The sequence below is a fragment of the Pelecanus crispus genome, chromosome 6, assembly GCF_030463565.1.
Source record: "Pelecanus crispus isolate bPelCri1 chromosome 6, bPelCri1.pri, whole genome shotgun sequence".
NCBI lineage: Eukaryota > Metazoa > Chordata > Aves > Pelecaniformes > Pelecanidae > Pelecanus > Pelecanus crispus.
Window position 1 is genome coordinate 20,467,454 of NC_134648.1, and position 26,311 is coordinate 20,493,764.

At 39.0% G+C, this 26,311-nt stretch overlaps 1 protein-coding gene across 2 annotated transcripts in view; it reads left to right on the forward strand.

Moving 5' to 3' along the window:
• The first annotated feature begins 4,549 nt into the window (after positions 1-4,549).
• Positions 4,550-26,311, forward strand: part of CHID1 (chitinase domain containing 1) — a 130,002-nt gene continuing 108,240 nt past the window's right edge. The window contains exons 1-7 of one of the 2 annotated variants that reach the window (XM_075712527.1): positions 4,550-4,711; positions 6,135-6,284; positions 7,121-7,253; positions 8,256-8,300; positions 9,621-9,727; positions 11,203-11,264; positions 20,423-20,515. In XM_075712527.1, the coding sequence (XP_075568642.1) occupies positions 4,586-4,711; positions 6,135-6,284; positions 7,121-7,253; positions 8,256-8,300; positions 9,621-9,727; positions 11,203-11,264; positions 20,423-20,515 (716 nt within the window). In that variant the 5' untranslated portion in view covers positions 4,550-4,585. The remainder of the gene's footprint in view (positions 4,712-6,134; positions 6,285-7,120; positions 7,254-8,255; positions 8,301-9,620; positions 9,728-11,202; positions 11,265-20,422; positions 20,516-26,311) is intronic. The other variant, XM_075712528.1, reaches the window with a different exon arrangement.

Sequence of the window (26,311 nt, forward strand, 5' to 3'; positions counted from 1 at the left end):
TATCAAGCAGTCCTATGAGATGGAAAAAATCACCACTTCTTGAGTGAAAGCTGAAGGATTCAGAGCTGGTTTTGTCACACTAAAAAGTGGGATGAGACATTCCTTTTTCCTGCTCTTTAGTCTGTAAGTGTGTGTGTCCAAATGTGCTAGTGAGTACCAGTTTCCTTTGTGAAGTCCTTTCTAGAATTTAAATTTGGGTGATTTAGTGCACAGAGAAAGCGCACACACTCTTAGCACTTGCCAGAGAGACCATGCATCCAGTTCACTGGCAAGACTTTTGTTCAGAGGAAAAACATTTCTCTTTTTCTTTTCAGTGCTAAAGAATGTTCGTTAAGATCTTCATTACGCAAGAAGGAATGAAAGAGGAGGACAGATCAGGAAAAAATAAGGTAACCTTCCAGTTCAGCTTATGGGAGATAGCACCAAGCTGTAACCAACACAGAAAGCAAGTCACAGAACGGCTCCTGTTGGGAAGTGCACCGCCAGGATATGGTAGGCTCGTCACTACATCACAACATAACACATCCATTTTTATCAAGTCTTTTGATATGGTACTTAGTTGCTGGAAGCAGGCCATGAAATAACAGGGTTACATCAAAACTTCCACTGCAGTAAAAATAGTAGTAGCACAGCCATGTTGTATGTAAAAACACAAACTGTAGAAGGTCAAAATGGAAGATAATAAAAACCTCAATTAAAAACATAAACTTTCATTTTAAAGCCTGTTAATGGCCATCTGAGATTTGACTCCTCCTTTCTGCAGACCTGGAGTTAGGAATATTGCTTGCTGACTCTCTAATACAGCCTTGTCTGTACTATCATTTTGCCTCCAGGCCAGCGCATGTATTTTAGCCCAACCCCCCTGCTTACCTACGCTGTTTGCTACAGCGTAGAATAAACCAAGAGGCTCTCTAAGTGAATTTACGGTTAGACCGAGACTAGCATTTGCTTTCTTCGGGTACTGACGAGCACCGACACAGCCCACGCGGCGCCTCTGCACCGGGGGCTCGGCCGGGGTAGGGAGCTGCCCCCGCGCCGCTCGCCCTGCCCCGGGGAGCGGGAGCCAAGCAGCAGCCGCGCCCTCCAGCTGCAGCCGCCACCGCTGCCGCGCCGCCATGTTGGCACAACCAGCTCTCACCCGGCGCCCTCTCCTCTCCTCTCCTCTCCGCCCCGCCCCGCCCCGCCCCGCCCCGCCCCGCCGCCGCCTCAGCGCTGCCCCGTCAGCCGGCGGGGCGGGGCCGGCCGCCTTTACTTCCGAAGCGGCGGTGGGCGGTAGGTGGTGGCAGTGGGCAGCTGAGGGTTGCCTGGGGAAGGAAGGAAGGAGGGGAGGGAGGGGCCGTGCGGTGGCCCTCGGCCCGCACCGCAGGCGGGGCGGGGTGGGGGTTGGCAGGGCAGTTGAGGGTGGCCCCGCGGGGTACGAGCTCGGGGGTAGGCCGCCGCCGCGGCTTGCTCTGAGGGAGCCTGCTGCCTTGGCAGGCTTGCAGGCTCCTGGCGGTCTCTCAGGTCTCTGTGGAAAGCTTTGGTATCTCGAGAGTCAGACGAGTATGGGAGGCAATTCCTACTGTCAAACTAGAGCACCTTATAAGAGGAAAGGGAGTAATGTTTACACAGGTTAGAAACGGGCATATTTTCCCTCTTTTCACTCCTGAATCTAACTTCTGTTGATTTAACTTAAAAACATTAATAGTATGCTTCCTGCGGTTCCTTTACTAAGTGATGCAGGCTGCTTCTGCAGCAACAGTTAGAATCTGGTTTCTTCTTTAGAAATAAGCATTAACTCTTGAATTCCAAATAGCTGTTGTGCTAGCCTCTAAGGTGATTTAGTTTCTTTGGTTGCTTCTTTTGGACAGCCTAAATCTGTGCCAGCTTTTCCCTCTATTAAAAATACAGAGGTATTTAGAACAGCTGACTAAAAGTATGTTACCTCAGGTGGGGACTCAGCTTAAACAATATTTGTGACCTGGCTTGGAGGGAAAGCTGGCCTTCAGATCAGTTTGTCAAAAGATGTTTTAAACTCTAAATTGTCCATAGTATCAATGGAACAAGGACACAAACAGAGTCAATCTTCAACTTTGCTTGCATGTTGCAGTGGTGCAGGAAATAAACAAGAGTGCCAAGCTCATACAGTTCTACTCAGCTTAGTTAGTTTGAGGAGAATTAAAAAATCATGAAGGAAGGTTTGCAGAAGAAAAACTTGATGGGGATCTAGTTTTGCAAAGCTTGGGAAATTCATGCTTATAGTTTCATAAAGAGCATTTAAAGTTTGACTAATTCATGTAGTAGAGCGACGCTGTCCACTTAATTTTCACTTACCTGATGTTGATAAAGAACAAATTATTAAAATAAGGTTATAGCCAATAGTCAATATTGGACTGTCACTGGCAGAAACCATTTTGCCATAGGCTCAGTGCTTCCTGTAGATCTAGGAGTGGATTTTGACCTAACAATAATTGGCAGATGGAGATGATCATGTCAAGGAAATGAGCACTTTTTGATGTCTAATTAGAGTTCAGTGATGGTTCTTTAAACTTCTGTTCTTCAGCTGTTAAACATTAAGTTCTCTTCAGGAAAGTGGATGCTGTTGCTAGTTGTTTCTGAAAGTGAAATCAAACACCTCCAAATCAGTATGTACCAGCTTCTGGAAGAATTGATATCCTGTCCAAATGTTAAGACTTGTATTGACTGTTCAGGCTCTCAATTGTTGCTCTCTGCAGTGGTTTATAGATCCTGCCAAGCTAGATGGAATAGAGTAGATGCTATCAAGAGGAACCTGCTTTGTCTAATTTTTTAGGATGTGGAAAACAAGGGGGTTACCAGTGACCTTGAAGTCAAAGTAGAAGCATAACACCTTAACTATTAATAATAGTGAATTTCAAATGGTATAGCAATTTAGCTTTTACCCCACCCTCTGGATCCAAGAAGTATTAGAAGTTTTTCTGCTTTTATTTTGCAGTCTTTGTAAGGCTTGACTAAAGTCTTCAAATGATTTTGTATATGAGGTTTTTGATGCTCAATGTTCTTTGGTGCTAGTGGCATTGGGTTTTTTTTCAAGCACTTCTGCTGCCATCATCCTTCTGCTTTGTTCCCTAACCACGTACTCCTCTCTATTTTCCTGCAGAAACCTTAACTCCTGCAATAAATACCTCTGCTTTTTAAAACCTCACTGCTAAGCCAGCCACATCCAAATATGCATAAGTTTATTGGGTTGTTGATCTCATCTCTGCATTACCACTGTTGGCCTCAAACAGCAGCTGTTTTATTGAATACACTTCCATTTAACCTTTAAGGTTCCCTCTGCCACCATGTTACTGCCACAGTATTCCTTTAGAGTGCTCAGTTTGCTGCTGTGGGATCCCTCACCTGATGTTTTGTACAGAAACAAAATACTCAAACTTTGAGCAGCACTAGTCATCAGTGCCAACAGAACAACAAGTCTTGTAAATATGACTTGAAGAAATGAGCTCATAAGTCTTTAAAGTGAGTGGCAGAAATGTTAATTCTTCAGAGTAATACAGGAAACAGGATTTTTTTTAAGTTCGACAAAACTTCAGAAAATTATGGGAAAGGTTATGGTTTTTTCTCCATTAGGATCTCATAATTATGAGAAGCAGCCTGATACATATCTAGAGCCACTAGTTTATTATAGATGAAAGCTAGTCCCAGTTTGATACTTACAACTTCCAGAATTAGTAACAGGTTGCTTTTCCTCATTCTGGTATTTTACTTCCTTTCACCCTGGTTCCCCTAATGCTAAATATTTTTTTTTCTCTGTTTTCTTCTTATCCACTTCTGGGAACTAGGCTGGAAAACCAGTGCTACTCATGAATGGGGAGAGGTTGAAAAACAAGCTCTGGCTGTATTTGAAATTTTTTTTGTAAAGTCTTTCCTCTGGAAGAACTAAGATGTGATAGATAAATAGCACTGAGCAGAACTGTTCTCTATTAATTCCCAATTCTTTTGTCTGGAGCTGGGACAAATTGTCAAAGCCATTCTTCTAGACCAGAAGGACGCCTATTTTTTTTTTCATTTTGTGTGTATCACTGACTTGGCAAGGAATTGAAAGCAAAGTTCTTACCTGTTAAAGTAAAGGCATTTAGCTATAAGCATATAGCTATAATTCTTTGTGTCTCTTAATTAATTTGTGACTCGCTGACTGGGCTAGGCAGGAGCAGAAACAAATGGTATCAGAAGCAGAAACAAATTTGCTGTAGAAAAGGTAAGGTGGTACTATAATTGTTCTGGGCAGCAGATGTTTATCTCGGTTTCAGCTGTAAACCATTATACTTCTTTAGAGATTCTTTAAAAGGGGAGCTGCAAGTGTCTAACCCACTCTCTCTGTGATATATGTACTAAAACAAGGGACAAAAAAAAGCTGTTCAAGCTAGGAATCTCTTAAAATACTCTGGTATTTTGCTGCCAGAGCAAAAGCACTATTAAAACAGTACTGCCTTAATATATCTGATTCTAAAGAGCATATAAGACAATTGCTTGACTTTTCTTAGACAAGAAAACTGAATTAAACTGTTATATTCTTCTCTTCACAGAGATTTGAACCCTTGTGTTTTCAGGGCAGGAGAAACTTGACATGGAGAAAAACACCATGAGGCTTCTCTGTACTTCACTTTCTCTTATGATGATTTGCTGGCTAGCTGAAGGTACCCTGTCAAAAACAGATGCAAAGAAAGGTGCTACAAAAAAACTGGAAGAAAAGGTAAGAGAAATAACTCAAATGTTCATCCTATCTAACATGTGCAATGAACTAATTGAACTTTGGTAAATGGACTTTCATTCTGTCAAAACAGTGTTAAAAGCAACCGTGCATTTCTGTGGAAGCTTATGCTCACAAATAAGACTACCTGAAACTGTCCTTTCCTTCAGCTTTTATGAGTGTCAGAAATGGTTCACTCCTTGAACCAATATGATGTAGACTTCTGGAACTTTATCCCCCATGCAAGCTGCAGAAGCAGGAAGTTTTTGTCCCCTCTTGCATAGCTAAAGGAGACATACTTCCATCCCTTTGGAAAGCGGGGTGGGGAGCAGTAGTTTGGGCCAAGAGTGCTAGGTCATTTACTAGTGGAAGGGAAGGTGTTCTCAGCCTTGCCAATGGGAAGGCTGTGTCTTGATAGAAGAGTTTGAAAAGCCTTCTAACCAGCAGTTCCTTTGCAAGCAGAAATGATTCAGAGTCCTGTAGCAATCTGAGCAAGTGGAGCCAACATGCTGAAGTCTCTCTTAACTTGCTGAGCCTGTTCTTGTTTCCTGCATGTTTTCTTTCAAAACTGCAAGAAGGCACAGCAGTGCAAGAGAAAGGGTGTGTATGGAGAGGAAGTATGTTTACCAGTGCATATACCTAGTATATGTACTTAGTGTTGCTAAGCATGTTTGGTAAAAAAGTAGACATCTCCCTTAAATTATAAGTACAGTTAATCCTTCATTATGTAGATATATCTCTCATTATTTGTATTACTTGCTTACTCAACATCTACCAGGAAGAAAATCTGGTCTGCAGGTAGTGAGAATAATACGAAGTGTTAAGACAGGCCTTATTGCTAAAGCCCTTACACAGAATCAATAGATGGTTTCTGTGTACTCACCATGCACACTTTATTAGGCCTTCTCACTCTGTTTCTGTCTGCTAAAACTATTTGCGCTGTTTTAGTTGAAGCAGACCTTCTTTAAAGAAAGGCATTCAGAACCTTGGTCTTCAGTAACCACAGTGCAGCATACTAAGTCTAAAATATATCCAGTTTAAGAGTCATCTTCAAATTCTTGGTTAAGAACTCCTAATCCCTTTTTATCATTTTGGGGGTAACATGCCAGAAAGCTTTGACTAGAGAGCAGAGCACCATCAGCTGTAGTGAATGATGTTCTTTAATCTTGTCACTTCTTCTTTTGTTGTTGTTTATATGCTTTTTGCCTTGCAAACAAAGTAAGTTTACTGATGATGACAAATAATTTCTGAGCACTTTCCTGTTTCAGTTTTAAATCAAACTGCTCTGCATCATTTAAAAGGAGTGCTTAGAGTTTAATGATGTGATTTTTTTTTTTTTTTAATTTTTTGTTTCTTTTCGAAGTCTGTTGCTATTGAAAATGGCTGCTTCATATAGCTGGTTCTAAAAACTGTTTTCTCTCCCCAGATGCTGCGTTCTGATAAAAATGTGCAGGACCGGGGACTGGTAGTTGTGGATCCAAAGGCAAAGGATATTATACTGGAACACAGAAGTTACTGCTCCAAGAAGATGAAGGAAAGAGGTTTCTCAGGAGATGTTCTGGGATATATTACTCCCGTAAGTTAATAAAGTGAACAAAATCAGTGCTTTGAATTAATATGCAGCAGACTGTGCTAATCTGCAATCTTGCATCCCTGCTTTAAAAGCATTTTTGTACTAAGGGGAACTTGTGGTCAAATACAGTCAAATAGCCAGAGTATTGTTTGAGAGCTGGCTTGGGATTTGGGTGGTCTCAAACCCTTGTTCTTCCGTCCATCTCCTGGAGGATGTCTAGGTCATTGTGTTTCTTCTCACTGGTAAAACAGAGATGATAGTATTCTCTTGTCCTTGATGAGCCATGTGAAGTTGCAGTAAAGTTAGAACAGGAGGGCTACTAAGTGTCCTCATACCATGCAGCCACCAACTTGAACCTTCTAAATAAACAGTAAAAATCTTATGCTGCTGTCCAACTGATCTCTTTTGCTATCCAGTCTTATCAGGAAAGCATCCTTTCTGGAATAATAAATGTCTCTTCCTTTTGTTTAGAGGATGCTTTTCACTTGTTTCAGTCTTACGCTACTCAAAAGAGAAATAGGTGCCTTATTTTCACTTTTCTCAAGTTCTCTTGAACATAAATGCAGAGTCTGTAAATTCAAAACTGTGTTGGAATCTACACGCAAATTCCTGTAGTTAGGTGAATTTGCATAATTTGAAGATTGCCTTTCATGTAGCTATCAGAGTTTCCAGAGTACTTTCTTATTTAAAAAAAAATAATGTCCCAGAAGTTTTCCTCAAACTAATAGGGATCTAGCAAATGATTACACTTGTGTTAAAGAATTTGTATTGGTTGAAAGTGAGCTGTATATCTTGCTTTTGAGCCTCTCACTTTTTTTTTTCCTCTTTTCTTTTGCAAGTGGAACAGCCATGGCTATGACATTGCTAAAATATTTGGAAACAAATTTACACTAATCTCACCAGTCTGGTTGCAAGTGAAAAGGAGAGGGAAGGAAAGGTTCCAGTTTACTGGGCTCCATGATGCTGATAAAGGTGTTATTTTCTTTTTCTTTGGTTATGCATTGCAAGTAAGATTACTGGTCTTGTTGCAGAATAGGTAGCTTTGGCAAATATATGCATGTGGGTTTTTCTGGCTTTGCCTCATGGTGAAGTACTTTCATCCATTCCATTTTTTGGAGAGTTTTCTTCAGAGTGAACTTCTTTCTGTCCCCACCTGCTTCCACGTGTATACATAATTTATGTGTCCAAAGAATAAGTAGGAAGATTGGCACTTCCACCAGGCTGTCTACAAAGCCCCTCTCAAAAAAAGGAAGGGACAAAGAATCTGTACAGGCAGGAATAGTCTTTGGTGTTTGCACTGTGCAGTTGTTTACCTGTTGTTTTTTTCCCTTTGCAAAAACATTTGGGTGAATTTGTTTTGAGAATGGAAGATAAATTTAATCTGAAGATAATTTTTTCCTTCACTGGCAAGAAACTGGCAGCAAGTTCAGATTTCAGCTAGTATGTTCTTAAACAATAACTAAGTAGTTCATGGTTTTGAATGTGATTGAATGTGGAATCTCATTTGAAACATCTGTAATTCTTACCATGTTGGTGTCCACCGACAAATTCATTCTAGCGCAATGACTGCCAAGAGGAGTGGATGGGACACTTGAAAGTACCATCTTTTAAAAAAAAAAAAAAAAAAAAAATTCCTCCCAGGTGGTGCTTGGTGACTACAGATATGTTGTTCTGAGTAGGCAGTGAGATAGTTTCCATGACGATGCAGAACTGTAAGCAGCAGGGAGGGATTGGGTGGGGACTACTGTAAGTTTGTCGTAAATGCTGGTTATGCTGTAGTGGAGGTGAATAGCTTCAAATTCTGCGCATCAGAAGATGTTTCATCTGTGTTGGTTATGAACTGGTAGTCTGTGGTAGGAAGATAGATATAATGAAACTAGGCTACATTATTTGAAGAATGCTTGAAAATATGTTGTCATTGTCAACATCATTTATATTTTAACAGTTGTTCTCTTACTTGATACCATTTGGCAGGCTGGATGAAAGATGTCAGAAAAACCTCCAAAAACATCAAAATAGGTGAGCCTCTGTTTTATGTTTGTTTTTTATCTTCTTTAACTGCTAGCAGAGCAAGAGAAGGCTTTGTTCCAGGTGTGTATGGGAGAAGCGGAGGTTACCTTAGCATAGTTGTATGAAGGAAGAAGTCTGAGAAGAAAAATAAAACCAGTTAACTATAGGTAGATACATAACTGAAGTGTTGATCCTGTTGGTGCCCTAATGTTTTGCCTTAACTTCTTGTCTCTGGATAGACCCTGGGTGACAGGGCCCTCTCTGGAGGCGTAATTTGTATATAACATACCTGTTTACCTTGGGAGTAGTCTCCAAACTTGTTGCTCAGGGGTTCTACTTAGCTAAAAAGAAAAAAAAAATCCAAATCTGAGTCAGACGGATTTTCCTTCATGATAGCAGAAAAGTCATCCTTTGGCTCTTCTCCCCTTGAAGCTGGGAACTCATGTGCCATGGTGTGTGTCTTTAGGGAAAACGGCAAACATTGCTATAGAGATAATACTGTGCTAAACTTCTTACATTTGTCTATGGCAAGAATTCTGTGGAACTGTGAAACCCTTCTTGATTCAGAAGGGAGTATGAAACTTGAAATGCATTAGAAAAATTGAATGCTGAGTCAGATATTTTAAATTACTTCAGCTGCCAGATGATAAAGCCTTTGAAATCTCTAGACTCTTCTAAAATACCCTTTTACATCCCTGATAGTTAGAAAGGGCTTAGACATAGCTCTGTGCGAGTTGTTGGCTTTTCCAGTGTGCATGGTTGTCAACTGTTCCAACAGTTTTCCCGACTCTTGTCTGAATATGTTTTTAAGGTTTTGTGTTCTTAGAAAAAGAAATTACATGAGTTTAAATGGCCATGTTTTCCAAAATAAAAATTTGTCATAGGGTCTTGAGATGAGTAGAAGAGTGAAGTAATATAGGGTTGTGTACAAAAGAGTAAATTGGAGTCTGAGATCTTGTTCTTGCAGTAGAAGAGATGCACATGTTACAGAAAGATTGCCATTTCATGTTGGTGTTCTTTTAAGACTCTACTTGGGGCCCTAAGTGACAGTCCAATTAAGATAGTTCAATGAAGTGAAGGTGTCTTTTCTTAAAACTTGCATCAGTGCTGACCTTTAACTAAACATAAAATGGAAGAACAATGTTCTATAGTGTCAATTTATCTGTGCTGCTAAAATTGGTCAGAATGAAAGAGCAATGATATAAGTCATGGGGTATGTTGTTTAGTGGCATCTCTACTTGCATCTGCTGTATTCTGTTTCTGCAGAAATATTCCAGTGTAGATAGTAAATTCTTAATTTTCACTACTATTGATGACTTTGCTTGATAGTGCCTCGAATTTTGTTTGATGGCTGGACTTATCAGGACTTCGAGAGTGTTTTTGGAAGTGAGGATGAGATAGAGGAACTTTCTAAGAACATGGTTCTGCTAGCCAAGGTAAAAAGACTTTTTGCTAATCCTTATAAAAGTGTGAGATGATATTTGGTTCCTTTTGTAATGGGTGTTTTCTCATTTCCAGTAGTTTTATATTCTACAAAATAAATTTCTGTTGAAAACAATAATGAGACAGGATTCTTAATAGTGTGTCCTAGTATATGTCCAATTCCTGTAAATACAAAATATAGCAACACTTAAGTGCAGTTAACTATAAGTCTAAAGTGAGACTACCTAAGTCTGATCAACCTAACCTTGTTAAGTTATTGTTGGCAGCTGCACTGGTGCACTTCTGCCTGTTACAAGTTATGATTAGTAAAACCTGTTCCAAACAGCTGACAGGCTGAATGTTACTGAGACAGTAGAGGGTACCTGATAAACTTCTCATGGAGGTTGCTTAGTGAGCAGACTGCTTTCTTTTAAACTTATATTAAAAAACCAAATCTATTAAGCAGGGGCTAAACTGGTTAGTGATGTTTTTTGATAGGCAGAAGAAGGGTCACAGGTGCAATGAGTGCCGTTTTCTGTGTTACAGGAGTACTTTCAGGCTCAGCGTGCTAGAGCTAATGAGCCACTTTTAATACCAAGAATAACTCACTGGATATCTGTTTCTGTACAGTTTTGCTCAGGTCCGATAAACCAGTTTCCTTAAAATGTTAAGAGGCTAGGCAAAGGAGAAGAGGATTTACTTTTAAGGAATGGTTACTGTTTGCTAAGGTTTTATGGGCAGCCCCTTAGCTAATGGCTTTAGAGCTATGCATGTGTAGGACTAGACAAGTTGCACCCAAAAGACATTCAGCTTTCATGGTTGATTCATGACAGCCTGCTTAATTACTGTCAGAGTAAGTTTTCTCACTTGCTACATGATGTAAAGAAATCATAATGTGCTCTAGAGGAAGATGGATGTAGAGGTCAACTGGATAGTGTCTTAGAATTTGTAACTGATACATCAATTTTAGGTCCTCAGTAACAGTTGGCCTCTTAAGGAAAGGGTACTCAAGTACAACAGCATCCTTGATCATGCTAAATGTAAATTAGCACAAGTGAGATTAATTGTGGGCAATATTTGGAATCATGCCTATGCCAAGTTAGCATTTACATCTTCAGACTTGAGCTCTTGAGTTTTTTCCCAATATACATGTAAATGTGTGTCAAATGATTTGCTTAACAACCATCTTTCATTAATGGCTGAATTTTCCCAATCTGATGCTGGTTTATCCTGTAAGAGTAGAACTCATGGATAACTAAGAGACTTTTAACTTTTGCATGTTTGTTAAATAATTTGTGCTTCTCTGACTAATTCATTAAATGCTGCATTAAAGACGAAGCTGGTATAAGAATACAAAGCATGTTCAATCTGTAATAGTACAAGAAAAACTACAGTAATTGTGTGTTTTGATATTGTATTGTCATGTCTGATACAAGCATAATCAGTAAGTGTGGTGATTCACTGTATATTGTTGATTCTGTTTATTTAGAATGAAAATTTTGATGGTTTTGTAGTTGAAGTTTGGAGTCAGCTGGGAAATCAAAAGCAAACGTGAGTATAAGTCTCTAGGAAGCAATTCCTAAAAATTGGCTCTTTTAAAGCATCTTTTTAATTTGTCCATGTTGTTTTGAATTTGTCATTATAAATAAGTACACTTAATTCTAGGACAACTGAAGATTGTTCCATTTACTTTAGAGTGAAGTAGAAGAGTCCAGTCTACATGAGCTCAAAGATTACATAATAATCTTCATAGTGGACCTAGCAGACCACATTAGCATTTCATATTTGAGTTCTGCAAGATGTTACTGTTGTACAAGGTTGAAGAGGGTACCTCAGTTGCATCTTACTCAGATGTTGGCACTGGGCTTTATTATAGCATTGATTGGTTTGGTTTACTGGGTGAAGCTTGGAAGTGTGGGATTCTTTCAAGACCACTGAATTTGAATTGCTTAGGAAACCTTTCAAGCCTTTATATTGAGATCTTTTAGACATACTGAAGCTAAAACCAAAATCCCAAACCCAAAGCAAATCTAGGGAGAAACTGTCTTCTAGTTCTTGCAAGCACAGTGTATTTTAAACTTTGGAGTAGCTGATCTACCTTTTGGTAGCTCCACTTTCAGTTAGTCTGCATTTATTGTAGCTGCTAAAACTAAAGGGCTTATCCATATTAAGCTGTTTCCCTGCTCGCTGCAGGGGGGTTGGGCTCGATGATCTCTCAAGGTCCCTTCCAACCCAAAACATTCTATGATTCTATGATCTCGGAGATATTCTAATCTATTTTCCTTGAGCAAAAGCCCCTTGGCTGTCTTAACACCTTGGACAGGGTCAAGGTAAGGCAAGCTCCAAACTGCTGTTTCAGGAGGAAAAGGCAGAATGTGTGGTGAAATGAATGATTCAGCACAGCAATGTAAAGATTTTGTGTTAGTTTCCTCAGGAAATTCAGGCATCCATTCCCTAAAGCACAACAGTCCTATCAACTCTATTGCCTAAAATGTCTGGGGGAAAATAGCTTAAAAGAAAGCTCCACAGAATGCAGACTTCATTATGGAAGACTTTCACCTTTCAAGAATGGTTACTTCAGGTTATTTTGTTTAGGGCAAATGTTACTGACAGTGGCATATAATAGTTACTTCTGGAACCAATTGTGCTATTAACAGAGTCCTACCTTTTCCCTATAAAATCAAAACTTGGGAACAAAGAACTGAAACTACAGAATCTTCGTAGCCTTGTCAGGGACTCCACCATTTGCACTGGAATGAATAATCCTTAAGCTAGATGCTCTTGCTCATAATCAGGTAATTTGCCAGTTTGCTCCTAAGAGTTGATCTCTATACTGAGCTCTGAACCTATTGCAATGTCTTAATAAGACAGCCAACAAGGTGATTTAAGCAATTAGTAACTGCCAGCCAGAAGCTGGGTGTAGTGGTCAGTTTATCTACTGTGGTTACTATATTTCAGTAAAATTGATGCTTTTCCTATTAGTTAATTTCCATGAATGTAAGACAGACTGTATTGCTATAATTTTAAGACTCACTGAACACCAATTTAAGGACAGTAGCATCAAAGTTCTGTATTGCAAATGACACACATGAACAAAGCATACTCTTTTATTAGCTCCAGGGTGAGTTTACTTGTGGCATGGTAAAAATGTTACTCTTTGCCAGGAGTAATGCTGGTTCAAAACAGCATTGCCATTGCTTGTCCCATCTTGTGTGATAATAACTGTACTAGAGGAGGTACTGCTGTGTAGTTGCTCTAGCCTTCAGTACCTGAGTGTTGTTTAGGTGAAGTATAGAAGTGCCACTTACATATTCTCTGTCTGTTATTGATAGACAGGAGTGGGAAGTATTTTCCATAACTTCAGATAAGGAAAGGGTTATTCTTATAGAGTAGAATGGTAACTGCCTCCTTTGCTCCGAGTCAGTAATATTTGATCCTATGTGGCCACCTGTGAACAAGACTTTAGGATTATCCTAACTAAAAATGTGAAAGATGACGTTTGGTAGAAAAACATGAATAGAAACGAAGTTATAAACTGCAGATTTTCCTCTTCTTCAAGACCAGTTTTGATTTAAGTGCTTCATTGTAAACTCATCTGTGGTTTTTTTGGTCCCTTTATTGCCACTCCCCTAGAAATGGTTAGGGTGTCTAAGTTGCAGAATACCTTGGGCTGGGCTTGCCTCCTCAGAGATAAGCATTCTGAATAAGGCTAATCTAGACAGCAAGCTGAAGCCAGGCTTGTGTGTGGAATAACAGTTGTTCTGTGAAAGTAGAAGTGCATCATTACATTAAAATTTTGCCTCATGATGCTTTTAAGTTATGGGACCAGTGTCTTCATTTTGAGATTAAGTCAGTTTGTCTGTTACTTGCTCTAAAACTGGATGGCTTGGGTATCCAGTGCCCCAGGGGTTTTCCCTGTCAATGTTTTTTGGAGTGAACAGGTGCTTTGCACCGATCTTAAGGGGCAGAATGAAGTTAACTTAGCACCTTGACAAGCTTGTATTTTTATTGCACATTGAGTGCTATTACTTTGGATCTGTTAATTTCCTTTTGAATAGCAGAGCAGAGTTATTCCTGATAAATGGGTAAGGGTGGACATCTTTTGCTTTGCTTGTCCCTGCCAGAAAAGAATTGGAGCAGCCCACGACCTCTTTAGCCCACAGAGTGGCAGTATTGTAACATGATTCATACTTGATCTTCCTTGTCAGACTGTTTTTTTCGAAAGTGACAAACACCAGTAGCAAAGCATGTTCTTAACCTTGGAAGGGTGGGGGTCAGTTGACAGGTAGGTCTCAACACAGAGATGACCCCTAATCCTTCGGAGATGTGAAGTGTTCATAAACAACAATTGTGTATGCTCCATATAAAGCATCTGTATTAACTATTAGGTACATAGTGTAGGCTTTCCTGATTCAGATCCTTCAAGGTCAAACAGCTGAAAGTAGCTTAACCTACTTCTACGTAAAGGAACAAAAGATCATAATGATGCTCCTAGGAACAGACAGTCTGCCTTCAAATTACTTTCAGAGCTGTCTGACAATACAAGGAGACCTGCCTAGCTAATACAATTTATTCTGCTTAGTTAGTGTGAACATGTTTTAGTTTAAAAAGAAAAAAAAAAAAATCAGGGTTTTTTTTTTTTTAAATACAAGGAATAGTCTCATGTAAGCAGTTAGCAACAGGTTATTAAGACTCAACATAGGTGCATAAAACTATTTGGAGATACGCTGCAGTTGCCAGCTTGCCTTATGAAATGACAGAGCAGTGGTGTGGATCTAAGTGAAAAATATTTCACTTAGAATCATTATGGTTTTTATTTTTCAAAACCTAAAGTCAGTGGATACCTAGCTATTAAATTAATAAATAATAAAATGGCACTCAGTTATTCTAGTGCATCCTTTCATGTATCTGTGTTGAGGGGAAAGCTGTGGAAATTATTCCTGTAATTTTTTTTTAATAGTGTTATGGAAAAGATCCATGATCCCATCCAGTGCACTACCTTAATGGTGCAGGAACACTTAATATAGCACAGATTTCTTTATCAGATTTAAAATGACTAGAGGGTGGGATTTGCTTATGGAACATTTCTGCTCAATGTGGTGTTTCAGCTATGAAATTGGCATCCATTCTCTAAAGACAATGTGCAGTGATACTTTAGCAGAGCGCACCAATGTTTCTTGAGGCAGGTGAGTCTGCAAAAGAATCTGAAAACCTGCAAATTAGTGTCCTAACTCAATAATAAATTGGGTTATGATTTAAGCACTACTTCATATATCAGAAAGCTGAATTAATTGCAGCTGAAGCTCTCTTCTCAGTAGACCTCAGCTGAGGAATTGTCCCCATGAGATACCTTTTTTCAATAGCTGAACATGAATTTTGGTTGGATTAAAGAGGCATGATGACATCTTCCTAACGCATGCTCTCCCTATTGTCTTGATGTTGGGGCTTGAAACACTGAATTGCCTAAAGCCCCTGTGACAATTAAATTTTGTAAGTATCTCCATATAACAGGGTAACAATGTTAGCTCTGTGCAAAGCTTCTGTAACCCATAAATCCTGTGACCAGCCTCTGTGATCACTGAGCATTTTTAAAATTAAGCAAGTTGAGGCACGTCTCTGTCAGCCCTTTGCGTGTTTCTAGAAAATCTTGATTTTTTGGGTACTCACTTCAACATTAGAAACAAATGAAAATTCTTCCTGCAAGGCCTGAGGAGTTATCTAAAAAGAGTCTTCAGTTTTCTGTTTAGCCTAGCTGACATTACCGATGAGGTGAAATGTTGCTAAGAAGTTATGTTGCTGGCTTCCACTAACACAGGAAATTCTGTTGTTTCAGGCTTACCATGTATCTTCTGTTTTACCTCTTGAGCAGAACTAACTTAATCTGGTTTTGCTTGTTTTCAAGAACAAAAAAATTTCTAATCATTCTGGTTTGGGGTTAGAATTGCTCTGTGATGCTCAGCAGACTAAAGTCTTAAATTATATTAACCCTTTGTCCTGCTTTCTTTTGCATATTCATTTAAATGTTTATTTTACCAACAGTATACATTTTATGTAAGAGAATTATGTGCCTAAACATAGCTGCCTGGTTTCATGTTAGGTAACTTAAGCAGCCTGGTCTCTGGCTGTTCATGTAGGGTCCTAGATGCCTCGAGTCTTACACAGCAATCCTGTATGCATGCTTTGTATACCTTTGGATGTATAAAATGGCATTAGGTTCTTATATTTAGATGCCAAAATACCACCTGTTCTGTCTGAAGAACCTGAATTGTCTTGATATGTGTGTGTGGATCTAAGTTTTAGGGTGTTTATACTGACCAGTTCAGGCTCCCTTAGATGTCGAATATGGATACTTCAAAGTACTGTCTATAGTACTGGTACCTACTTCTTTCCTGTGATACTGGGAATAGAATTATTGATATACAAATCACAGTGAGGTCAAATTTAATGTGAGATGATAGGCAGATGATACCTCAATTCTAATGTGTTTTGCTGCTTCTTATAGTTTAAACCTGCTTCTTAATTAAATAACTGTCTTTTAGATAGAACTTTCTTGACTGATTTTGCAATAAAATACTCCAAGTTATTAACACTGTGGCATTTGAGTTTAGAAATGTACATGGCAGGAATACTGAGATAACTGAGCAAGCAAAGGTTCTCCTGCTTTGTGAATAGCTAGGCAGGACGATGTCTCTCTTACTAATCTCACTTGTGGGTTTATTGGGTGTGTTTTTTTCTCCAGAGACCTGGGTCATGTTGTGAAAAAGGCATGAATGTACCCATCAGAATCTCACAGCATACATAAAAGTACACACATTATTCTGATCAGTCTGGCATTAGCTGACAGATGGCACTGCCATCACACAGAACCAATCTGAAAAACATGATTTTTTTGTCACCACGTGCTGCAGGCACTTGGTATCACGCAGAAGATGACCTTCAGACATCTTATTAATGTTGGTAGGAGTATAGGAGCAAAAAGCTCTTCTGGCAGTTCTATCCTTCATGTTAGTCCCTGAAAAATTAATCTATTAATAAAAGATTCGCCATAATTCACTCCAGTTTCTTGGTATTAACTAGGCAATGAAATGGCACAAAAGGGCAATTTCTTCTTGAAGTAGACAGCTTTATTCTGTCCAATTTTCTTGACAAGGCATAAATTTTAGGGAGTACTGACTACCAACTTGTGCAAAAAACTGGCTGAAGTTGGAAAGTTGCAGAGTTCTGAAGGGTTATGTAACTGAAGGGAAGGATAGAACAGCCTTATGTGTTTTCTGCAAGGCTTTTCAAATACACCTACAGCCCACTCTTGTGCACTGAAGTAAACCGTACTACAAGGTGTCCCAAACACAATAGACCAGCAATGCTGGAAGAAGGGAGTTCTGAAAAACGTAAGCTTCCCTCAAACTTTGGGTGATGAAAATTTGGAGGTCTGCATACTTTATAGGGGACAAGATACTTTGAAATAATGAACACTTGGAAAATTGACCTACAAATGGTAGGGATAGTAGAAGGCCTGGAATAGTAGGAATGAAGTAGGCTTTAATTAGCTCAAGATAGAGTCTTAAAGCTGCCAATGTTTTAGTAGCTGCTCTGAAGTTAAATTTGACAATGGTGAAGTCTCTGGTAAATATTTAATGAAGCCTTTTCAGGGAGACTGATTTTATTCCTACTTTCCTGCACCTCATTATAATATTTAAAATGTCAGTAGCTTTTCTTTCAAAATTACCAGTGGTAAGATGGGAGAATATTGTGTTTAAAACACTGGAAAGCACTGTTGGGATACAGTAAAGTTTTAATTTATAGCACACAATAAATGAGCATTCTGCTATTGCTGTTTGGGGGAGAGGGGAAGAGTGCACATTTGATTTGCATAGTCTGTCTTGGCTGACAAATAGAAGTGGGCCTAAATTAAGTTTTGAACTGTTAATCTGTCTTATTCACTAGAGAGTCTTCAGGGCCCAGAGACCTGGCTTGACAGGTTAGTGAGTAGATGTTAATCTGGGTTTCTTGAGCAAGAATCTGCAGTTGTCCAGCTACCCTTTTTCTTCCTGACCTCCTCCAAGTTGAAGCTAATTATTTTTTGGCCAGAGCTATACTGCTTGGATTCGGTGGCAGGAGGGGAAGAAGTGGCTGCTTTAATGGAGTCTGGTTTGAGAGTCCGGTCTGCTAGCTACAAAATAAAACCAGCAATCCAAACTGCACTCCTGCCCCTTTATCAGGCCACAAATCTCTGTCCTTTGTTTACAGTTGTACGTTGTGGTTCTATGCTGTATGCCTTTCTAATTTTAAAATATGACTGCTTTTGTGCAGTCACTGTTTTTTATGGGTGCGTCTCACTGCTTTTGCGAATACATTTTTACTTCTGCTGGCTAACCACCAGTGTCTGACATTGCTGAGGAAGGCAGAAACCTTGAATTTAATATTAACTTGATTTTTTTTTTTCTCTGCATCTAGTTCAAAATAATCCCAACTGCTTTTCTTATGCTTCAAAGCATTGGTACCTGGATAGCAAAATTTTAGGAGCTGAGGCAAATATGTGAAGATGCAGAGTGGGAGCAAGGGTGTTGGCCTTGTTTCTAAATGAAAAATACGCTATCTTGCTCTGCACCTATGTTAGGTTCTTCTGTCCTATTCTGCCCATCCTTCTATCCCCTCACCTTCTAAATAAAGTCAGCAAATGTTTTGCATGGTGTAGAGGTCTCAGAGTTCCTATAGCTAACAAAGGTAGCTAGCCAGGCAGAGCAGAGAGATCCCTGCTGATGAATATTGTAGAATAATCTCAATACCAGAGGAATTGATTCTTTGGTCAAATTTGTCTTATTAGATGTCAGAGATGCTACATATAAAGGGTGCAATCATACTGCAGTTTGGCCACAGTTAGTTAAAAAGGTCACTTAGCTATGAGACACAAATCAGTGGGAAAGAAGGCATCGCTAGTTTTAATACTGATTACAGTTTTTGTTAAGATTTTGTCATCTGGAAACTGTGATGTATATGTTGGAGTCAGTAAATATCTGTTTAGTGTTGTAATTTTTTAATGCGTTCCTACGGAAAAGGATTCTTCTTTGCTGTAATTGATTTGTCTGAATAGTGACACTCTTGATGTGGAATTCGTATGATAAGGAAATGGGAGGGAAAGATGTTACTTTCCCAGAACAAGAATGGTAGAAGTACATGCTGCAGACAGACCAAAAGCTGATTGCTGTAATCTCATGTCTCCCTGCACAGGAGAAATATAGGTGGCGGTTCATTGTCAAGAGCTGTTCAGCACAGCCAGCTCCCAAATTGTAAGCACAAAATACTGGTGGTATTGGGAAAGTGATAAAACTTGCTTTGTTTGTTTGCCAGGATTTTGAGAGTAATGGCTTTTGTAGTGTCCTTAGGAAGTTTTCACCAGGCATCAAACCATTTCAGGGACAATGAAAATACTTGGTTGCCTTTGGATAGCGTCTCCATTGTGCAAGTCAAACATTATTACTGTGATGGATAATTATATTGGAAGATCAAGGATTTCAGAAGAGTATCTCTAGGATGATACTGCCTTGAAAGGCATGACAGTACCAAAAGTTGTTTCTGAGAGTTCAGGTCTAATCCAGTTTAAGTGGAGCAAACAACTTGGATGATCCCCTATGTATATCCTGCCTTTCCCACTTTAGCAGTTTTAGCCTACTGGAATGGGTCATTAAGTTGATTTCTACTCGGTTCAGGTTTAAGCATAGTTCTGAACAGATCTAGAACTCTGTGCTAATATCATCTGTCTGACTGCTTTTGTGGATCAGCCCTGCCAATGGGTAAATATGAAAGTTGACTTTGTTCTGAAAAATCAAATGACTTAAGGCACACAGAAGGCCCATATTTATAGTGCAAATTGAAGGTAATATTGGACTCGTCTTAAGATAACAATAGCCATTAAACTTTTTTGTTTCTGCAGTCTGTCTCTGAAGGATTTTCTATTAACATCACCCTTCAAATCAGGAAGACTTAAAAACAGCTGACATGAGAATTTTGGAGTTTATTTTCCTATTGAAATGTTTAGAATATGGATATAAAAATCAGCTTTTGTGAAAGTCTTTAAATGATGCATATGGAAGGTGATACTTCCAGATATGACATTGTCAGCCATTTATTTTATAGCTATACAGCAATGTATTGAGAAACAAAAGGATTATTTATACAGAAAAAAGCAGCAGCAATGTTTCTAAATACAGGCCTAAGATTGCATGTCTTGCTGTGAAAGCATCTTTACAAATTCTCAGACCTCATGTGTAGTAATACAGTGGCAACCTGAATCTCTTCAACAGCTGCTTGTTTCAGAACAGTGTTTGGTTCTTCTATTGATCTAATTCTTTTTACTGAGTATGACCGCAAGAGGTGACCTGCTCTGATAAGATATGCTGGTTTTGCATGCTAACAATGCATAGTTAGATTAAAATAAAACTAGGAAACATTTTAGCCTCAAGCTGAGCACCAGTTCCAATAAAACTAAGACTGTATCAAGCAGTTCAGTGTTCTTATTCCTGGAAGAGGGTAAACCTCTGATCAGTCTTCCAGATTCACTCCCACCCCCACCGACCTGCCCCGGTCATTCACTACAAACTGTGTTTGTTTCTCTTGCCAGCTGCATCTTTTCAGTTATTTCTAATGTTACTTGTTAACTTGTTCTTGCCAGTTTTACTGCCCTTTCCTCTAACAATATATTTGTATTTCAGGGAATTGATTCACTTGCTTGTTCACCTTTCTGAAGCTCTGCATGAAGCACAACTTAAACTCATACTGGTCATCCCTCCTGCAGTTGCAGCAGGGTGAGTATTCCTATTTAGATGGCAGGTTCCAGATGAGAAATACTTTCTTGTCTGATGTACAATAAATTCAAAGCTTTGTTTATAGCTATGCAGCTTAAATGAATAAGAAATTATTTGGGTTGGTTTGGTAGTCCTGTCTTCATGCATGTTGCACTGAATAGTCTTAGTAACTGTGCATTCATATATACCTCATAGCTTTTGATGTCAAAACAACTTGCAAAAGGGACCTCCTATTGTGGTGTTAGCCCAAAATGTCTGGTAAGAACTTCCAGGAGAACAAGAGCAGAAACAGTTGTGGAGGTTAACGACTTGTTACCAAGGAGTGGAAAGGGTGTCATAAAGGTAGCATATGAAAGAACTTTCTGAGTCTTTGGGCACAATTTCAGCTATGATAGGTAATAGTTATTCTTTAAGTAAGCAAAACAGAGCTGCAAGAAGGAATTATATCTATAATAGGGCTGTGGGTTTTTAAAATTATTTTGACTTGATAGTTCATATGTACAGAAAATGCATTTAATAAGAGGATAATATTTGGAATTGTTAATGATTCTGTTTATTTGTGCAATGATTTAAATCTGACGGATGTAGCAGTTTATATGTTCTTCTGGCTCAACAGCAGTAGGCAGTTCTTATCTTTCAGTGTTTCAGCAGAGAGAGAATTACTTCATAAGATTGTATGTGTTGGAAAAAACAAAACCCATGTGGAAAATGAGACTGTAATTTCATTATATGTGGAAGGAATTTGAACCCTTTTTAAGTCTTTACATTTTTAGGAAAAGATTTTCCATTGTCCTTAAGTGATATATAGTAACACTGAAAAAAATCACAGTTTTACTAGATCTCTAGTCTTTTTCTTGAAAGAAAATGGCACTCCCGTATTTTGGTATTTCAGGGAGATTATGTGTAGTCCTTCAGGGCTTTGTATGATCAATCAGTGATTACATCCATGTGTGAGTGAGCAGATAGAAATGAAGACAAGGGTGGAAGGTGATTCAGAATACCAGCAGAGTGATGTGACTTTGTTATTGTCATTTCAAATTGAAATGTGGGCCATGCCAATGCTATACAGCTTTATTAGCAAGATTTTGGCAGTATTCATCTGCTATTTGGTAACATTTGTTCACATTTGGATGCCCTTCCAGGTCAAAAGATTCAAGGTACCCTTGCATCATGAGCATAGCTATCTGTTGTGCTACCTTGTGGAAAAGCATTTATGGTATACACTAGTGCTACAAGGAATACATCATACCTTTCAGAGAATTGTGGTAATAAGGGTTATGTAATCGCAAAAACTACCAGGTTCTGAATCTCTGTATTCCACTCTCCTGTTTCCTTGCTTCTCAAAGGTAATGAATGTCCCTGTTACACTGTGGATGGGCCAAATGTTAAAGTTGCGTGTATGTCATGGGTGATGGCCTTTTACTGTCAGAGTGAGAAGCTCTAAATCCCTGTTCATTGTTTTTAAGAGTTTTGGTGGGGGCTCTTGTGATATGGAACTGCAGAATAATGAAGCATAACCTGTTGTAGAGGATAACATACATGAAACAGTCTTCATAAAGTAATTGAGTATGTTGCAGTAGGCTCTGCTAACTGCAGAATAGGTGACAGATGGGACATGTGTCCTAATCCTCTGTTGTGTTTATTCCTTATCTCTGAATTTTACCTAATGGAATAGGTACCTCCTCCTGATTATGCAGATATTTTTGACTTACTGGGCTTGACTTGCTGATAATGATAACTGGGGAAGACTCATAATATTTGTGTAGTCGGCAGTGCAAGATTTTTTTTTCCAAGTTTCCTTTTTCCTTCAAGCTGTTCAGCAACCTTATGCCTGCACATGAAAATTCAGTAATGTAAGTCAATCTTAAACAGAGAGCCATTATTAGGTATTTTTCATATGAGAGTTAGACAGCTAAAAAAAAATATTACAAAGTATTCTTTTTCTCACCTTGGGCTGTATAACGGTATGGACAGGCTCACAGCCACTACAGTTTATGACAGTTTAACAGCACAGTTTCAGGATGGTGTTGTACAGCCTCCTCAATTTCTTGTAGGCTGTCACGATCTTTCAGTGTACGTTCATTTCCAAGGTGTCAAAAAGGCTGAGAAAATGGAATGCCTGAGCAGGCTTGTAAATGTCTCTTCTGCAGCTGAACATTTCTCTGCAATGGTCTCAAGTTTTTGTTGGGTTTTGCGGGGAGGTCCGATAGCATGAGGGGGAAGCAAAACATTTCTGCCTACAGATATCTGTGCAGAGCTTAAATGCTGCCTGCCGAGAAGATTCAGGGACCCTGTAGTAGGTGACTAAAATGTTGTCTGTGCTGAGATCAGTTAGCATCTGCACTATAACTGTGATGTAACCCCATCCAAACCAATTCTTGATTATAGGGTATGTACTTTCTACCATCTTAAGACTGTAAGCCCTGAATAATACCTACCTGTAATTTTGTTCTTCAATAGCTGCATGAAATCTGATTGCAGTTCATTTTCTATAAAGCTATGTACTTCAGGATGACTTTTTTTTTGCTTTATGTTTTCCTCTATTGCATGCTATGACTGTTTTATAGCCTTAAAATGAAGTAGCTAGTTTAATGCAAAAATCCCTTTGCTTCCATGTGTGGCTGGCCACCAAATTTTGATAGGCAGAGAGAGAGAAGCAATATGTTGAAGACTATGGCAAAAGCAAACAAAATAAATTCCATGTAAATTGGAAAAGTAGGCGGTCCTGTAAAATAATAGCTATGCAGAGCCCTTTTCTTTAGGGACTGAAGGGCTCTGACAGCCTAGCTGCATTTTGAGGAGATTCCTTCCTGTCACTCAAGCCCCTCTGTTTCTACCTCAGTTCTGGTGTTTTTTGCATCATGTTTCATGAGACACTTTATTCGTAGAACAGTACTACTTTTAGTGCATTGAGAGTGGATCCAAGTCTCAGAACAACACTAGACTTACACTGTTGTTTCTTTTTCTCTGGACATGGTGTGGCTTGTTCCTTTTTCCTCTCTGTGCTCCATACTTTCCTTGGTCTTCCCATGTCAGAATACATACCCTATAATCCTGAGGCAGTTTGGCACGCTGCTACACTCCAAATGTTGTAATGTGCAAAAAGGAATGCACTATATAAATGGGGTCAAGAATTTATTGTTCGTCCACCTAATGTTTTAATAGTATGATAGTCCAAATTATCTAGTTAATACAGAAAAGTCTCATTAACATTACAGCTAGAATTGTTACGGAGAGCCTTCCCACTTTTCTACCCCTTTTCAATGGTGTTATGCTCACCCTTCCACTGTTCCTGTGGGTCCTGAGGCTGACAGTATTCCTTAAGCAGAAAAGATGAGTCATCAGCATGGTGAGGTCTTTCTCAGGAGCAGTGTGATATTCATGCTGGAGGTTTCTTCTTTGTCAGCCTTAGGTTTCATTTGGGGCTATTTCACTTTTTCTGTCACAATCTGCTTCCTCTTCATTGACTCTCAGCTGAAGTTTGAAGTTTGTGCAAACGCCTCAGGTCAGTCAGACCTCTTCCATATGTGGTATTCCCAGAGCTGGAGGCAGTACTCACTTGACCACAACAATTATTTGAAAGAATGTTCAGGCCATAAGATGCAGAGGATTTTAAAAAGGAGGAAGCTTCTAATCAGCACTGTTTCTCAGGGTGAGGCATCACATGTGTTGCAAGTAATCAGAGCTACAGGGCAGGTATGTTGTTCCTTACTGTCATGGATGTCTGTGTGTGGCTGTTGAGAGCCACTTTTGTGGCTGGTAATACTTGAGTCTTAGGAAGCCAGCTTTCTCTGTCAAGAGAAGGTTGAGAGTCATTCAGGTTTGCTTCAGAATATAAATGCTTAGGAGCTTCTTCTGATGCATGGATGGCTTTGCTGGTAAAACTTTCTACTACAAGGAAGGTTCCAGGAACTGAATGATGCTTTTGGCTATTGCCCCCTGAAATGCTAGCATGGCTCCCAGTAAGTCAGTGTTATGTGCCTTTAATAGTATGATAGTCCAAATTATCTAGTTAATACAGAAAAGCCTCATTAACATTACAGCTAGAATTGTTACGGAGAGCCTTCCCACTTTTCTACCCCTTTTCAATGGTGTTATGTTCACCCTTCCACTGTTCCTGTGGGTCCTGAGGCTGACAGTATTCCTTAAGCAGAAAGATGAGTCATCAGCATGGTGAGGTCTTTCTCAGGAGCTTCAACTGAAGCCTTTAACAAGGCTTCAACTGAAAAGTACTTCCCATTGTGTATTAAGTATCTTGTGTCTTGAAACTCACTTCGGGTTTTAACTCATTGCACCACAGCGCAATAACTGCAATACTTCTTTAAAAATAAAGACATGGAAACTAAGTCCTTAAAAATCTATTCCTGGCTCATGAGATAATGGTCTGTGAATGTTGCAAAGGTTAATACTCTCATTTCTTGCAGATTTTTCTGGAAAATTGTGGGCTGGTATGCCTTTGTGTCACATGGATGTTCAATGGTGATAACGAATACTTTGAGATTCTCATTCTTTGGTTAAGTCAAAAATAATGAGAAATTACTATGTCTTCTATCTATCATTTATTCCAATCTTTCATGCTGCCCTCTTATGATCTACATTTCATCCCAATTGATAGTTCCTTTTTAAAGCAATTTTCTGTTGCTATTAATTGTAGTCTATTACAGATAAAGCGAAGGAGAACACTTTAAAACATTTTTCTAAAATGCTTTATGAGTCACTTTATCACAGGGATTATTTTAAAATGTTAATGCATGCTCTGGTAGAATTTAAACAATTGCTGTAAACAGTGTTCACATTAAAGTGCATTTGTTCCTTTTGGTGGTAGGGAGAAAGTGGAAAATCGTACAAACCTTAAGATTCCTGTTCATTGTGAAGCCTATTTACATTACCAGATTCAGTCTCGTAGCCAGAGGGACCTAAATCTGTTTTGTTTATATGCAGTCACATGGGGCTTTACACTCTACTTTTTCTAAATCCCAAAACAAGAGTCGAAGCTACTATAAGCCCTCTGGATTCTTAAATGCATTTTGCCTTGACCAGAATTTGCTTTGTTACTGTCTTTGAGGACTATTTTGCAGTTGAACACCACACTGAGGTTTGGACCTTGAGTTGTCATTACCCCTCCTGCTGCTGTTCTGCATATTGACAGGATAGTGGGTTCACAGTTCCAAAACCTTTTTGAACTGGGACTTAGAGATGCCATGTTAGAGCTGGGAAGAGCTGTCTATCTCAAGTGCAATTTTTACCCTGAAATATGGATTACATGCTGTCCCTAAATGGCCTTATCTGTAGAGGATTAGTGAAGTATTCCTGTCTTCTGGCTGTGGGAAATAACACCTATAGTTTATATGAAAGAATCCAAAAGTCTCATTCCTCTAAACCAACTATTTTGGTTTTTTATGCATTCCTAAAGTTTTTGGGATTTATTCATAAACCATTATTGCCCAGGAGAATGCATTAGTCACATTCTTCTCAATTAATACTCTTATATAAGCCACCTGTCTGTGTCTTCAATGTATGTCTTCCGATTGCATTAGCTAGAAGAAACACTTTAGCTTCTTGAGTAAGCAGGTAGCTGAAAGTATGTTCACCAATTACAGAAACATCCTAAAATGTTCACAACGTCCATGCGTGCTTTAAAGCTTTGAAGTATGTTGGACTTAATGATATCAATAAGCAGAATCCTGAAATTTTCTTTCTGCCCTACTTGACTTTTTAGATAGTAGCTGTAATTGAAGATTTTTGATTTATAGCATAACAAGGCTTCAACTGAAAAGTACTTCCCATTGTGTATTA